The sequence below is a fragment of the Echinops telfairi genome, unplaced genomic scaffold, assembly GCF_000313985.2.
Source record: "Echinops telfairi isolate 266 unplaced genomic scaffold, ASM31398v2 ScPeMD7_7458;HRSCAF=8496, whole genome shotgun sequence".
Lineage (NCBI taxonomy): Eukaryota > Metazoa > Chordata > Mammalia > Afrosoricida > Tenrecidae > Echinops > Echinops telfairi.
The window spans coordinates 31,790,573-31,806,514 of NW_022111358.1; the positions used below are offsets into that span (position 1 = coordinate 31,790,573).

The 15,942-nt window shown below is 60.9% G+C and overlaps 1 protein-coding gene across 1 annotated transcript in view; it reads left to right on the forward strand.

Moving 5' to 3' along the window:
- The window catches only part of ADAM11 (ADAM metallopeptidase domain 11), a 40,366-nt gene that overhangs the window by 22,246 nt on the left and 2,178 nt on the right, over positions 1-15,942 (forward strand). Inside the window, exons 11-32 of the mRNA XM_045299466.1 lie at positions 192-367; positions 8,675-8,751; positions 8,913-8,979; positions 10,334-10,419; positions 10,500-10,575; positions 10,950-11,016; positions 11,086-11,153; positions 11,480-11,554; positions 11,641-11,712; positions 11,858-12,024; positions 12,512-12,596; positions 12,694-12,784; positions 12,908-12,959; positions 13,284-13,383; positions 13,467-13,538; positions 13,627-13,719; positions 14,334-14,414; positions 14,834-14,884; positions 14,976-15,039; positions 15,215-15,314; positions 15,529-15,648; positions 15,733-15,901. Coding sequence (XP_045155401.1) covers positions 192-367; positions 8,675-8,751; positions 8,913-8,979; positions 10,334-10,419; positions 10,500-10,575; positions 10,950-11,016; positions 11,086-11,153; positions 11,480-11,554; positions 11,641-11,712; positions 11,858-12,024; positions 12,512-12,596; positions 12,694-12,784; positions 12,908-12,959; positions 13,284-13,383; positions 13,467-13,538; positions 13,627-13,719; positions 14,334-14,414; positions 14,834-14,884; positions 14,976-15,039; positions 15,215-15,314; positions 15,529-15,648; positions 15,733-15,901 — 2,009 coding nt within the window. The remainder of the gene's footprint in view (positions 1-191; positions 368-8,674; positions 8,752-8,912; positions 8,980-10,333; positions 10,420-10,499; positions 10,576-10,949; positions 11,017-11,085; positions 11,154-11,479; positions 11,555-11,640; positions 11,713-11,857; positions 12,025-12,511; positions 12,597-12,693; positions 12,785-12,907; positions 12,960-13,283; positions 13,384-13,466; positions 13,539-13,626; positions 13,720-14,333; positions 14,415-14,833; positions 14,885-14,975; positions 15,040-15,214; positions 15,315-15,528; positions 15,649-15,732; positions 15,902-15,942) is intronic.

Here is a 15,942-nt window from a genome sequence, read left to right on the forward strand (position 1 = left end):
GGGGGGGCGGGCAGTCGTGACGGTTGGGCAGATTGAATCGCCTAGCCTCCTCCCGGTGGGGGGTCTTCCCTCCCACCCCACCCCTGACTTGCTGGGCTCCAGACCAGAGTGGGGGATGGGGTCTGCCCACCCTATCCCCAAGTCTCCTAGGAGGAGAGCACCTGCCTGCAGCGGTGGCCTTGCCTTCCCAGGTTTGGGGGCCCGGGGTCCTGCCGGAGCTCTGTACTGGGGAAGCTCATCCCCGGAGGGGGACCCTGAAGCCCCCCAGGTCACGGAGCCCAGCCGTCTTGTGGGGGAGAGCAACGGGGGTGAGGTCCGGAAGCAGCAGCTGGACACCAGGGTTCGCCAAGAGCCTCCTGGGGGGCCGGTGAGTGGGGCTAGTGGTGGGCAGAACCCGGACAGAGTGAGCAGGCCTTAGAGCCCAAGGGCAGCTGGGGGCCCAGAGCGAGGGAGTCAGGGTCTAGTCGCTCCTCTGCTGCCACCCTGCCCCTGCCACTTCCCCTTCTGCTCAGGGGCTATCAGGTGGGTGTTAGTCACTCTCCAGCAGCCTGGCCCTCCAGTGCCAGCCCTTGTCCTACACGCACGGAGGGGAACCTGGGATGCCCAGGTCTCAGCTCAGGCCCCGCCCCCCCACATCTTCCTAGTGCTTGCTCCAGCCTCAGTTTCCCACTGTGCACTGGCTAACAGGCAGGGCTCTCTTCTTGTCCATGCCCCCCGCTAGGGTGGGGTCCTGAAAAAGTCTTTGGGGACCCTGAGCCCCCCTACAAAGGCCACCTCCTCCCACCCCTGTCCTTTCAGCTGCCAGGTCCCTCTTGCCTCCCAGAGGAAGGTTAGGAATGAAGGAGATTAATTGCAATTAATAATTAATTAATATCATGTGAATAATAATCACCCAGATGGAATATTCATTCAGCACGCCTCAGCTCTCCAGGAGCTGGAAGCTGAAAGGTAGCCAGGTCGGTGGGGCGGTGGAGGCTGGAGGTAAAGGGCTGCTGTGTACATAGGGGTGCAGCTGGGTCTGAGAAGTTCTGGCAGTCAGGTGGTGGGAGGTGGGCTGGGCTGGGGGAGGCGGGAGGGAAACGGAGGCTAACATTAGGGACATCTGTCAGACTGGCATCTGGCCCTGCCTAATGTACTTGGTTAAAAGCCCTTAAGGAGGGGTGGTGGAGGGGGTGTGGGGTGGCGCAGGGTGGGGAGAAATGGACTGGAGCAGGAAGGAGCATGCATAATAGATGGGCCATCACTCAGGGCAGTGCCCAGATGGGGGAGGGGCTAATGGTGCTGCGCTGGCCTGCAGGGGCCCGGGGTGAGGGTGGGGGGCGGCTCCAGTGCCTGACCAGGCCTGGGAGGTGGGTGGGTGGGCGATGGAGATAATGGAGAGGCCGGAGGAGAGGATGGAGAGGCGTTCTGGCTGTGGTCTGGCCCTCAATCCAGCTTTCTCCTCTGGTGTGGTGGCATCCCTGCCTTGGCATTGTGCGGCTCAGGGTGGCCTGGCTGGGGGTGGGCTACCCTTCTGGAATGAGGGGACTTCTGGCGTGTGCTCCAGGGGGTTCCAATATTTGGGGTGGGGTCCAGGGGCAGAGAGTGGACAGAATGGGGCAGGTATGGGTGACCAGAGGGGGCGGGCTGACTAGGTAGGCTGTTGCTTCAGCTTCGTCCTTCCCAGAGACAGGACCTCAACATGTGTCCTGGGGAGGGGTTAGATTGTGGGGTACGTGGTCCCCAAGACTGTTGGGAAGATCAGCACCAGTGTCATTAGGTTGGCTGGCTAGGAGGGTGGACTTTGTGGGGACCTCTCCTTTGGTGTCACTCATGGGTGAGTAGGTAACAAGAAAGTGACTATGCCTACATGTGTCTAAGGGGGTGTCTGTGGGCCTGACGCTGGGCAGAGGGTGCTCGCCTTCGGAGGGGCTCTCTCAACATTCACTCTCGCCTCTCTGCAGGTAACGCTTGTCTGCCCCATTTTGCAGACGAGCCAAGCGAAGCTCAGAGAGGTTCAGTCACTTGCCCAAAGTCCACCAGCTTGTCAATGTGGCACTTCACGTTATGTCCTCCGAGACCGAGCACTGGTCCTGCACTGTCCTGCTTCCGCCCCCCCACCCCATCCCACCCCCCTTCGCCCCCTGGGGCTGAGGAGGCCAGGGGAGACCAAAAGATGAATCCGGAAGGTCCTTCCCCAAAGGATGTTCTCATCCTCATCTTCTCCCCCAGCCTGGAGGGGCTCCAACCTCGGCCCCAATGCTTGGGCACAGGGTCAGTGCAGCACTGAGCCCCTTTGTCCCCACAGGAAGTGCCCCAAATTAGGGCAGCCTGAGTTTTGTCCAAAATGACAGCACAGGGTTGGGATGCCAGGCTGTGGAACTGTTGGACCCACAGCCAAATTTACCATCTGCAAGGGGTCATGTGGGGCGGATGGGAGGGGTGTCTTGGGCATTGACTTGCTCTGTGACTTTGGACTGGTCACATCTGCTTTTTCCCTGACCCCAGCTTCCGGGCCACTTGAATTTGTCGTTGGTGATAGCAGCTGCCCGGTCACGCCCACACGGACCAGGTCTGCATCACCTTCGTTGTCAGACGGCACCGTTGTGATGCACAGGATTTTCTCCCATGGGCCCATTTCTCAGGTGTCCATCACCAGGCCTTTCTTCCAAGTCCCTGCTCAGCGTCCTAGCATCACAAAAGCTCCCCCACTGACAGCTGCTGGCTGTGCTTGAGGGTCACTGCCTGAAAGGAGAGACTCCTAGCCCTTGTCAAACCCACCCCCACTGGCAGGAGGCGGAGGACCCCAGGCTCAGGTGGGAGTGGAAGGGATTAGAAAGGAGGAAGAGAAATTAAGATCCACTGGGCCAGGTACTGCTCTGCCTTGACATGTATTAAATGATTCAATCCTCACCGCCAACACAGAAAGTAGGGGCTCCCGTCATCCTCACGTCCCAAGTGGGGAAAACAGGCAGAGAGAGAAGTGACCCAAGGTCACACCGCTTAAGTAGCAGAGCCCAGATTGCTAGCCAGTCCATTGTGCCCCCATCGGTTTCAGGGGCATGGCGAAGGGGACGTGGGGTGGGGTGGTGGTCGGGGGTTCTTGCCCTTGCTTGACCTCTGCTCCCAGTACCACAGTTCAGTCCATGGTGGGAGCAGGCTGGGCCTCAGGCCAGAGAGGGAGAGGTTCTGGATGTGCAGAAACCTGTGACCACAGCGAGCCTACAGCTGCGTGGGGGGAGGCAGGAGGGCAATGCAGGCGCAGAGTGGACAGTTGGGCTGGTTGTCTACTGCACAAGGGCTTCCCAGGCGAAGGCAAGGGGGCTAGCATCCACAGGCCCTTGAGTTCTAAGGGGACCCTTTCTAATTCTCACAAGCTGCCTAGTGGGCCCTGCTTGTCTACCGCAACTTGGGAGGCTGGGAAGGGCAGGCTGTGGGGATGGGAATAGGACAGGCCCTGGAGGGCAATCCAGCAGGGTGGGGCAGTGGGGAGGGGGTCTGGGCTGAGCACTGTGAGAGTGCCCAGGGCAGCTTTTCCTGGAAGCGCCTCTGCTGAGTGTATAGGTCAGTGTTGATGTTTTCTTGCTGCAAAGGCTAAGGGTCAAGCAGGCTCAACCCCAGCCCTTGTGAAAAAGGCATCTCCCCCAGGGAGTCACTTGAGGTGCCTAGGGCCCTTGGACGCCTCTAGGGCCAAGGCCACTCTCTGGTCCCCCCCAGCTCTCTGCCACTGCGGGGCGGGGGCGGGGTGTTGTGGTGGTGGTTGTAGATGGGACCTAGGCCGGGCTTTGTGCTGAGCCCAGCCTGCATAGGGACAGCCTTAAACAGAGGAGGCCAACTTGACTTCCTCTGACCGTCTTGGCCATGCAACTTTGGGGTGGGACAGCCTCAGGCTGCAAGCTGGCTCCACAGCTTCAGATTGACACCGCCCCCCTTGCAACTTTCTGTGCCCAATGGCCCTGCTCGGGACACTTGAGGGGTGGGGGGATAATAGCAGCTTGCCCTCAGATTAGAGTTGCCGATGTGTGTCAGGTGCCCTGGCTGGGAGCTGAGAGAACAGATGTTGGACATCTGCTTCTGAGGCACCTGGCGCTGGTACAGGGTTTCCAAAACGAGCTGGTACACTTGGGGGGTGACTGTCAGGGTGTGAGTGAGGTGGGGCGTGGGCTTTTGCCTGGCACATGGCCCCTCCCTAGCACCTTTTCACTGCATACAGGGACCCAGCTGCCCAGAGTCTGTCCCTGGAGGACTGATGACCCTCCAGGGAGGTGACTCTGCCCTCAAAAATTTAGGTCAAATCTCATCATTGGAAATGTGTCCAACTATCCTCATTGTCGGGGAACCCCTGCTGCCATGTGTCCCGTTGGTAAGTGGGGCACCTACCTGTGCAGCGCAGGAGGCAGAGGGGGCAGACTGGCCAGGGCAGAGGGGGCCTCCCAGGCAGGACACACTCTGCTCCCACGTGGGGGTCCTGCCCTCTCTGTGCCCACTCAGCTCATAAAGTGGCACTCACCTCAAAGCAAGCAAGGCCCGGTTCCAGAGGAAAGCTGGCCTGGGCGAGGCACCTCACAGGGACATCCATCCCTTGTCACCTGGGTCTAGGGCCCAGAGCCCCAATCCTGGCCTGCCCCTGCCCTCGGACGGGGTGAGCTTCGGGGCCCTTGATCTCACCCCACAAAGCCGTTTTCGGCCGGAACACTTGCCCTTTCTCCACTTACTCACCCTTCCGAAGGTCACATGCTGGAAAGGGCTGTCACCACGCCCTCACCCGGAGGCCCAGTACCACAGTGGTGATGCCACTCCCAGGTCCTGGAGGACGGAGGGGGACAGCACTCAGGGTTCCCAGGCTGTTGTCTTGTCTTTAGAGACGCAGACTGCTCCCCCTTGGAGCGGCTAGTGGGTACGAACTGCCACCCTCTTACCCTGTTTCCCCAAAAATAAGGCAGTGTCTTATATTAATTTTAGCTCCCAAAGACGCGCTAGGTCTTATTTTCAGGGGATGTCTTCTTTTTCCATGAAAAAGAATACGGTACACATTTATTGTTTATTTTATTAGAAGAGACCTCGCACTTCCTGTCTGCTCCACCTGCGTTGTGGCCAACAGTGAGCTTCGGGGTGGTGCCTGCAGCTATGGTCCAGAGTCCAGTAGCTTTGGGGGGCCTTATTTTCGGGGGTGCCTTATATTTCAGCAAGAGGCAAAACTGTAAGTAGGTCTTATTTTCGGGGGATGTCTTACTTTTGGGGAAACAGGGTAGTTAGCGGCCGAGTGCTTCACCTCTGTGTCACTATTAGGCCTTCCAGTCTCACAGCAGTGTCCTTTTGCCCGTGAGGAATCTGAGGCTCAGAGAGGGGAAGCGACTCACGTGGGGTCCCTCAGACCTAGGACCCAGTTCCTCCCTCTCCGGCTGAGCCCTGGGCACGCGTGGGGGGGGAAAGAGGCGGCGCTCAGGGGAGAAAGATTGCCTTGTAGGAAGTTCGATAACGTAAGCCGATCTGATGTCAAGAACAGGACGTTTACAGGCCCAGGGGTGCTGCGTGCACTGGCAGGGACCCACTTTGCAGGAGAGGTGCTGGGGAGGTCGGGGGCAGCGTGAGGGGATCAATGAAACCCTCTCGTTACTGGGGCAATTCCGGCTCATGGCGACCTAACCCATAGAACAAGGTGGAACAGCCTTGTCCTGTGATCTACTGTAAATCTGCCCTCAAAAATGTAGGTCAAATCTCATCATTGGCCATTCATGCAACTGTCCTCGTTGGCTGGGGATCCCCGCTGCCCTTGCAGGAGTAGAACACCCCATCCTTCGCCTGCAAGCAGCTGGTGGTTCCAAACAGCTGACCTTGCAGTTAGCAGCTCAACCCATAACCCACTGTGCCACAGAGCTGCTGTGTGAGGGGCCAGACAGACCGAGTTCACTGCCATTGAGCCAATTCTGACTCATAGCGCCCCGTAGCACAAACTAGAGCGCCCCTGGGGGTTTCTGAGACTAACTGTTTACGGGAGTAGAAAGCGCCTCTTTCGCCCTCTGAGCTGGTCCAACTCGTGACCGACCGACTCACTATGCCACCAGGACTCCTACTGCGGGAGGGGCAGTGGCTCTCAATCACCAGTGGCCTGCCTGTTGGAATTTTCTGGACCATTTGGGAATCCTGAAGCCCTTTCCAGGACTCTGAGTCTATTTAAGTCCAGGGTGGGGGTGAGGGGAGACCAGGTGTCTGTACTTGTGATTTGGAGCTCTCGGTGGAATGCTTGTCTTTCTGCGCCCCATCTAGTTTGCCCTAACTCGGGGCATGGAGGGGGCGAGCTTTGTCAGAAGCAGGGTGGGGACCCCAGCCTCAGGGTGGGACTGGGCCCTGCACTCATTCCCCAGCTGTCACCCTGGGCCGGTCACCTCCAGGTGACTCTCCCACCTCGGCCACGTCTGTAAGTTGAGGACCAGATGGCCTGGACTGAGCAGGTGAGATCAAGTGAGCTGGACCACATGAGAAGCCAGGGACAAGTACAGGGCACAGGGGCACAGCCAGGGGACACGGGGACACTTGCAGCTGAGCTGGTGCAGAGGGGGGAGCTGGATGAAGCAGGGTGTAACCTGGAGAGTGCTGGAGGCCCCGGGGACCGAGGACACAGATGCGCCCAGCTGTAGGTCAAGGTCTTTGGAGCTGGCCGGGACAGTGACATCAAGCTTGGCTTCATGGAATCTTCCCCCGGCCTCTTGGCTGCAGAGGCTCTGGGGGCCCAGGTGGGCTTACCTGGTATGGCTCTAGGCTTCCCCACCAGGTCAAAAAGTGTGGTCTCTCCTCTCCCGCCATCCCACTCCTGACTCCCGTCTGCCCCACCCCCAGTGCTGCACATGCACTGGCCTCCCACTTACGGTCTTACCTGGCCCACACCCTGTGTCCCGATGGGGAAGAGGTAGGCAGCCTAGATTGAGAGGGTGCTGAGGCGATCGGTTCAGGATGTCCCCTGGGCAGGGGGCTAGAGGGCTGGCTTCCTAGGTGTGTGTGTGGGGGGTGGGGGGGTGTTAGTCTACATCACACATACCAACCTCCTAACTTACACCTGGGCTCATCTTCCCACCATCCTTGGAGGAATCTGAGGCTCAGAGAGGCTGCTCAGCCCTGAAACCACACAGCCTGAGGGTGGACTCAGTGGAGATGGCCCTGATGGGGTGGGTAGGGACGGGCAAGGGGGAGGGTGGAAGGCGAAGGCAGCCGAGGCAGGGATGAGGCAGGAGGCAGTGGCCACTTGTCCCTTACTTCCAGCTTCACGTCTGATCATGAGCTGAGGACTGGGGAGAGCTGGGAGGCTGTCAGGCTGGGTTGGGGTGGGCCTGCGTCCTGGGACCCAGGTGCCTGTTGGCCCAGGCTCTGACCTTGGCCTCCTCTCAGCCTCTCTCCCAGAACCCCTCAGGAGCACTGGGCCATTCCCTCTTAGCTCACTGAAGGCCTGGAAGCTGATCCCCAAAGCTTGAGCCTCAGCTATACCACGTCGTAGAGTTGAGACCAGGGATCACTGAGTTAGTGTCTCTGTGCCTCAGTTTCTCCATCTATGAAATGGGGACAGAGTATCTATCTACCTTCCTGGAGTTAGGAGGCTCCAACGCAGTTAGGAAGGTCCTCAGCACAGTGGCCTGGACCGTAGTAAGTGCTCAGTGAAGTTTGGGGCTGTGGATAAGGACGCTGCCTGGATTTGGTCACCCGCTTGCTGCTTCAACTCTGCTGTGCCGCAGCTTGAAGTGCGCCTCTGCGGGCCTGGATCTCAGTCTCCTTTGGGAGACGCAAGTGGGGCGAGAGGCCCATTCCTCTGATCTTCTAGATCTTTCGTCAGCCCGAGGCTGGGCGATCGATGGCGGCGCCTCTAGGTGTATCATTACAGTCCCGAGTATACCCTCGCCTGCCCACCCCTTCTCTCTTGGCATCATGTCCCCCCCAGACACACCAGCTTCTGGCTCTGAAGCCTTCCTCCCCAGCAGAGGCTGGGCACCCAGGCCCAAGAGGGCAGCCGTCTTGTTCAGGCCTGGTACATTGCCATGACAACCTGGAGCCTCCCAGCCCCACTGCACAAGCCCCTCTGAAAAAGTAATCAGGAAAACTTCTGTGGTTAAAGATGAACCATGGGGCAACATATTGAAGATGGGCTGCTCGGGCCCAGGCAGCAGTGGATTGGGGGGCAGAGGCACCAAAGCATTTCCTCCTGACAGGAGGGCCCGGGGCCATCGGCCAGCCTCCAGAGCCCATGAATCAATTCCAGGCAGTCTGTCCGCCCCTGAGGGGTCAACTTGAGACTGGGGGACAGGAGAGGGGCGGGGGGCTTGCTGCAGCAGGGCAGGCATCACATGCCCCCCCATCCCATTTGTCCCGGAACTGAACCTGTCTCCCTTTCCCATATGCCCCAAGGCCTCCCCTCTTTCCACTGGAGAGTTTGGTGGCCCTGCCAACAGCAGGGGTCCTGGCACAAGGCTAGGGGCCCCTCCCTGTCCATAGACTGGCCCCCAGAGCCAGTCCCAGTCCCAGGCTGCACACACAGCTGCCCAGGGAGCAGAGGCCCATGTTGAGTCTCAGAGGAAAATGAACTTGTGCAAAGGGTCCCCCAAATCGATGATCCCTTAGTCCCTCCCTGAGAGCTACCCACCAATTTAAGGCCTCCCCAGTTCCCACCTTCAGGCCTCCCCAGATTGTGGTCCCTCTGCCTCTCCCCCAGCCTGTACACCTGGCCCGGGTGAGTTTCGTCATCCCAGCCTTCAACTCCAACTTCACCCTGGACCTGGAGCTGAACCAGTGAGTACAGCCTCCTGCCGGGAAGCAGGGGGTGGCGGCGGGAGGGCAGGGAGGGAAGCCTGGCCTGGTTTGGGTCTGGAGGGGCACCTGGGGAGGCTCTCCATTCCGGAACTTGCCTCACCCGTGACCCCTTCCTTCCTCCTGTCCGCTGTCTGTCCTAGTCACCTCCTCTCCTCGCAATACGTGGAGCGTCATTTCAGCCGAGAGGGGGCCGCCCAGCGCAGCACTGTGAGTGCCCGGGAGGGGCCGGGGAGGCGGAGTCTGTGTGCTCGGTGCCAGTGGAGCTGGAGTCTGGGGTACCCTGGGGAGTGGTACTTTCTCTTTCTCCCAGGTCTGCAGTCTGGTGGGCAGGTGTGGGAACTGGAGCCCCCTTACCTGATTCCGGAGGTCTGGTCCCCAGCTAGCCTCTCTCCCCAGTATGCAGGCATGCAAGGACCCTCAGATCCTGCCCAGCTCTGCCCCCTGTGCCAGCCTCTTTGAGAGGGGGAGGGGGCAGGTGGGGGAATGCCCTGTTGTCCAAGGCCCTGGGAAGCCGCAGTGTTGAGACCCCAGGGTCCCAGGGCCCAGTCCCGGAGCAGTGATGAATGAATGGCTATAAATAGCCACCCCCCCACCCCCACCCCCAGCCTGTCCAGTAACTGGAGCATGAGCTATTCAGGAAGCAAGGTGGGAAGGTGGTGCCTGGGCCCCTGGAGCCCTAGACCTCCTCAGCCCTCAATCACAGGCCCTGGGCAGGTGTGTGTCTGTGTGTGGGAGGGTCCAGGCACGCAAGGCGGGGATTGGCGCAAACTCCCTGGGAGGCACTGGCAGCTGCAAGTGTTCCTTAGTGTGAGATCCCGTGTGCTTACACCGAGTGGTGGGGCGGGGGGCGGTACCATACAAATGAGATGCAAATCAAGCCCGTCCCATGCACGGAGTCGATTCTGACTCATGAGAACCCTGTACAGGGACAGTCTTGGTGTCGCCAAGCGGCCGGGTGGGCTGACCGCTGACCTTCCAGTTAGGAGCCCGATGCCGAACCCTTAGCACCAGATCAACCCAAACCCAGTCTCCCCGCCCGTGAGTCGGTGCCGACCCACACCGACCTTATAGGACAGAGGAGAACTGCCCCTGTGGGTGTCCGAGACGGTGACTCTTTACGGGAGTAGAAAGCCTCTTTCTCCTTTGGCAGTGGGTGGTTTGGAACTGCTGACCTTGGGGTTAGCAGCCCAATGCGTAACCACCAGGCGGCCAGCCTCCATGACTGCCGGGTAAAGGCTTGGAGCCATGCTCAGCACATAGTAGGTGCTATATAAAGGTCACACCCAAATCCCACTGCCATCCCAGCACCTAACGACGCTACAGGACTGCATTCCCAGGCTGTGAACCACTTTGTTCTTCTTCGGAGCAGGGGGTGGGTTCAAACTGCCGGCCCTTTGGTTAGCCGGCAGTGCTTCACCCACTGCGCCACAAGGGCTCCTTTCATGGAGCTGTTATCATCAACAAAGGAGCATGGGATGCCCCGTACAGCCAGGCTCCCACAGCACTCCGAAGGCCAACCGAGTAGGTCCCAGGTGCCCACCCTCTGCCTGTGACCCTACAGGGTGCTGGGGACCACTGCTACTACCAGGGGAAGCTCCGGGGGGACCCGAACTCCTTTGCTGCTCTAGCCACCTGCCATGGCCTGCAGTAAGTATGGGAAGGCTGGGTGCAGGGGCCTCCAGTCACTGGCCCAGGGCATGGTGGGGAGCTGGCCTATCTCTCCGCAGAGGGGTCTTCTCCGATGGGAACTTTACTTACACTGTGGAGCCCCGTGAGATGGCTGGTCCTCGGGAAGCCCCCCAGGTAAACCCCACACAGCCCCGTCGGCCCTCGTCCGGCCTGGCCATGTTTGACCCCAATGGCATTGGCGATTTCCGCTCCCTCCCCTTCCTTGGTAACAAGAGCAGTCCCACTGCCCTCCTCAGTGACCCCAGCTCCAGTGTCCCCTCTGTCCCCCAAGTAACCTCCAGGTGGGGCTCCTGTGTCCTTTGCCCCACCTCTCCGGCTGCCCCCAGAGCTTCACCCCGGAATCTGAGCAGCGGAGCGATCAGATCCCACAGGGACGCTCTAGCTGGTGCTGGGTCACCCTAGACTGAACCGGTTCCCTCCCCACTGGGTCTAGAACTGGGCTGTCTGCCCCTGCCCCCCCCCCCCGACCTAATTCCCCCCCTTTGCAGGGACCCTTTCCTCACCTTATTTACCGGACCCCTCTCCTCGAAGCCCCCATCAGATGCAGGGAGCCAGGTAAGGGGGTGGTGCAAGTGGGGTGGGGAGGGGGCTGGCGCTGCCCCCTCACTAGACCCCTTTCCACAGGTTGCCTGTTTGCTGCCCCTGCCCATCCTGCCCCCCCGCACTGGCTGAGGCTGAGAAGGAAAAGGCAGGTACGGGGGGCCTACACAGACCTTGGGCTGCAGACACCTCAGACTGGGATCCAGAGCAGGGCACCCCATGGCTAGGGCAGCTCGTGGCCAGGGACCCTCTCTGAGAGTATGGGGGGCACCCCATCCCCTTTCCCCAGGCTGCCATACACACATGCCAGTCAAGCTGCTGCCCTCCAGCCAGCCTGGGGGGGGTGGGACCCTCCACCAGTGGGGACCCGCATTGCCCCTGGCTGGAGCTCTGGTCCCCTAGTCTGCCCATGGCTTGGCCCCAAGGCCTGGCCTGGAGGGAATTGATTCCAAGGAACCACGCCCCCCCCACCCCCCAGGTCCGCAGGGGCCATCCCACAGTGCACAGCGAGACAAAGTATGTGGAGCTGATTGTCATCAATGACCACCAGCTGGTAAGCCCCCAGGTGCAAAGGCCTGGTGTGGGAGGAGGGCCCTGGGTGGAGCCCCACTGGCCACCCACTCCCTCCCTCTCCCCTAGTTTGAGCAGATGCGGCAGTCCGTGGTCCTCACCAGCAACTTCGCCAAGTCTGTGGTGAACTTGGCCGACGTGGTGAGCATCGCCCCCCTCCCCCAGCAACTGGTGTCAGCCTTGTACTCTCCCTTCTTAGAAGACACTCTGAGCCCATGTCCAGTCCTGCCCGCCCTCCCACCCCCACTCCTCAGCCCCTTCCTTACCCTTTTCCCTTTGGGCCCAGATATTCAAGGAACAGCTCAACACCCGCATTGTGCTGGTGGCCATGGAAACATGGGCCGATGGGGACAAGATCCAGGTGCAGGATGACCTCCTGGAGACCCTGGCCCGGCTCATGGTCTACCGGCGGGAGGGCCTGCCTGAGCCCAGTGATGCCACCCACCTCTTTTCGTGAGCCCCCCTCCCACCCCTTGTATCCTGTCAGTCTGCTGGGGGCCCGCTTCAGTCACCTGTTCCCTGGGGCTTACTCAACACCTGCCCCAGACCAAGCAGTCTATGGGGTCTGGGACTCCTATGGCACCTGCCGCCCACCCACCCACGTCAAATGCCAGTCTGTGCAGCTTCCCCTGTACCTTAATTAAGGCCTCCCCCCCTCCCCCACGAGACCACCTGCCCATCGCTCTCTCTTCCCCTTTTGACCATCCCAAGATGTCTTCAGGGACCCAGTACCCTCAGAGGGGAAGACCTGATAAACAGCCCTTGCATAGAGGGATTTGGGGGATTATCTAAGGAGAACTTCACATTTGTGGGCAAGTGAGCCCAGAGATGAAGAGGTGCTTGCTGAGGTCACATGGCTGGATGTGGGGAGATGCTGATCTTCTGGGGGAGACCCCAAGGTGAGGACAGAGCCTTCTCCTGACCATCCCCCGCCTTCCAGGGGCAGAACTTTCCAGAGTACCAGCAGCGGAGCTGCCTACATGGGGGGCGTCTGCTCCATGGCCCGGGGTGGGGGCGTGAACGAGGTGAGCAGGTGGGCGGGAGGCTGCCCGCTGGGTGAGGGCTGGTCCTGTGCTCTTGGCAGTAAGCAGATCTCTGTGCTTCTGTCCCGCTCACCCCCAGTTTGGCAACGTGGGAGCCATGGCGGTGACCCTGGCCCAGACGCTGGGGCAGAACCTGGGCATGATGTGGAACAAACACCGGAGCTCTGCAGGTAAGGGCCCTCCAAGATGCCCTGTGGGCCCAGAACCAGCCCAGAGCCACCCCCCGCCCCGGGCATTCCGTGGTGGGGAGAGGGTCTCAGCCTGCTCTCACAGGCCCTTGGCTCACCCCACAGGGGACTGCAAGTGCCCGGACATTTGGCTGGGTTGCATCATGGAGGACACTGGGTGAGTTCGTAGGAGCAAACCGGAGGCCGGCTCTGGAGCAAGGGGAAGTCTGGACTGAGTACTAACTGGGTGGGCGTCCGTGGCGGACATGTCCTGCCAGCACAACGTGGCGGAATGCAGTGCGCACTGTCGCCACTGGGCGCCGCCACAGGCTCGTTTGGAGACACCGCGTCCCTCCCTCCGCACAGGGCCTAGGGAAGGGCGGGGCGCGTGGGGGGCGAGCCTCGGCCTCCTCCTGGTGACCGGGACCCTCTCCTGTGTTGCCCTCGCCCCAGTCTTAAGAAGGGGTCAGGATGGGACTTACTGTGTTCCCACCCGGCCTAGGTTCTACCTGCCCCGCAAGTTCTCGCGCTGCAGCATCGATGAGTACAACCAGTTTCTGCAGGAGGGCGGCGGGAGCTGCCTCTTCAACAAGCCCCTCAAGGTGCGCGCCCGGGGCCGGACAGCTGGGAGATGGGTTTGGGCAGGGTCTCGGCTGGCTACTCTGACGACACCCCTCTTGTCCAGCTCCTGGACCCCCCAGAGTGCGGGAACGGCTTCGTGGAAACCGGGGAGGAATGCGATTGCGGCTCTGTGCAGGTGAGCGGCAGTGGGGCGCCAGGTTGGGCCTGAGGTCGGGGCTGGGGAGGATCCGGGGCCACCTGTCCCCCGTTCCCCTGCCTCCCAGGAGTGCAGCCGCTCGGGCGGGAACTGCTGCAAGAAGTGCACCCTGACCCATGACGCCATGTGCAGCGACGGGCTCTGCTGTCGCCGCTGCAAGGTGAGGAGACCGCAGGAGGAAGGGGCGGGGTCTAAGGTGGAGAGGCGTGTCCGGGGGCGGAGCGGGGCTGCAGGGCAGGGGCGGAGAGGGCTGGCAATCTGAAAAGTGGCACTGACGGGCGGAAGGGGAATGGGAGCCAAGGGGTAACACTGAATAAACCGAAACGTCCCTGCCATCCAGAACCCTCCGGGGTTCGAGGCTGTAATTCTTTACAGGAGCAGACAGACTCCTCTCTCCCTTCAGCAGCTGGTGGTTCGAACCACAGACCTCGTGGTTTGCAGCACAATCCGTGTTCCCGACGGTACCACTGAGGCTCCTTTTCCCCAGGGGGGTGACTCACAGTGACCCTAGAGGACAGGGCGGAACTGCCCCTGTGGGTTTCCGAGACTGTGGCTTTTCACAGGAGTAGAAAGTCTCACATTGCTCTTGCTGAGCAGCTGGTGGTTTCGAACTGCTGACCTTGGGATTAGTAGCCCAGTGTGTAACTCACTCCACCATCAGGGCTTCTCCCAGAGAGGGTAGGGGCAGTGAAACAGGAAGAAACCAAAAGGTGGGTTTCTGGGCCCGGGACCAGGGGGCTTGGCCCTGAGCCCCAGAACAAATCCTTTCCCTAGTACGAGCCTCGGGGCGTGTCCTGCCGAGAAGCGGTGAACGAGTGTGACATCGCAGAGACCTGTACCGGGGACTCTAGCCAGGTCAGCTGGGCCCCTCGGCCCTGCAGGGGGCATTGCCCTCCTGCTGCTGCACATTCCACGTCTCCACCTGAAAGGGGTTCTGCCAGCCTTGCTACTTTAATCATCAGCTGGTATTTGTAGTCCGGCGGTTCCCAGCATTTGGGGTGGTGTGTGCTGTATGCTGGGGTCCATCAGAGTGGTCAGTGAGAGCAACCCTTCTTAGGGCCTCGCTGTGAGTCATGGGTCCTCCCTGCCTTGGGATGTTGCTGGGGCGGCTGCAGGACTTGGCTCCTGATGGTCTGAGTTCAGAGCCAGCCTGTCCTTGGACACACAAAGGCTCTCTCATGTGAGCCCTTGCCTGGGGGCACTCAGGGCCCCTTTGCTGCTCTCCTGGGCTGGACCTCGGGGCTGCTCAGCTCAGCCCAGTCCTCTCCCCACAGTGCCCCCCTAACCTGCACAAGCTGGATGGTTACTACTGCGACCAGGAGCAGGTATGAGGGGGCTGTCCTCCTTCTGGTGACTGGCTGGCTCAGTGCGCTGACACTCAGTGCCCCTGCTCCTTTTTTCCCCGGTGATTCTTAGGGTCGCTGCTACGGTGGCCGATGCAAAACCCGAGACCGGCAATGCCGGGCCCTCTGGGGCCATGGTGAGTCAGCCTGGGGGAGGGGGGGGGCGCTCGGGAGGCCCAGAGAACTGGGAAAGGGAGGCAGCTTCTGGCTAAGTATGCTCCCTACGTGGGGGGCCTCCCTAGCATCTTGGGGATCCAGCTGGACTGGGAGCCAGTGCAGAAGGGGCAGGGGATACCCTATATGCCCCTACAGCTGCTGCCGACCGCTTCTGCTATGAGAAACTGAATGTGGAGGGGACAGAGCGTGGGAACTGCGGGCGCAAAGGGTCCGGATGGGTCCAGTGCAGTAAGCAGTGAGTGGCCAGGGCTCCCAGCAGGGCTGCCCCAGCTCCCAGCGGGCGGGTGGGTGGGGAGGGCTTTGCAGAGGTGGGACAACAGCTGCTTTTAGGACTAGCCTCTGAGTCTCGGGGGAGGGCTGTGTATAAGATCAGGTGGGAGGAGGTCAGAGAAGGTCCAGGAGGGGGGCCTGGGGCCAGGCTGGGGCTCAGTTTCCCCTCTGCCCAACAGGGATGTGCTCTGTGGCTTCCTCCTCTGTGTCAACATCTCTGGGGCCCCTCGTCTGGGGGACCTGGGAGGAGACATCAGCAGTGTCACCTTCTACCATCAGGGCAAGGAGCTGGACTGCAGGTATTGGCTGTGCCTCTGGCTGGGGTTGGGGAAGTTCCCACTCGGAGGGGGCCAGGCGCTGAGGCTAGCGGGCCCTTTCCCCAGGGGAGGCCATGTGCAGTTGGCCGATGGCTCGGACCTGAGCTACGTGGAGGACGGCACAGCCTGCGGTCCCAACATGCTGTGCCTGGAGCACCGCTGCTTGCCCGCTGCGGCCTTCAACTTCAGCACCTGCCCTGGAAGTGGGGATCGCCGGGTCTGCTCTCACCATGGGGTGGGTGCCTGCAGGCGGGGGTGGGAGGGGAGGCCCCCGGC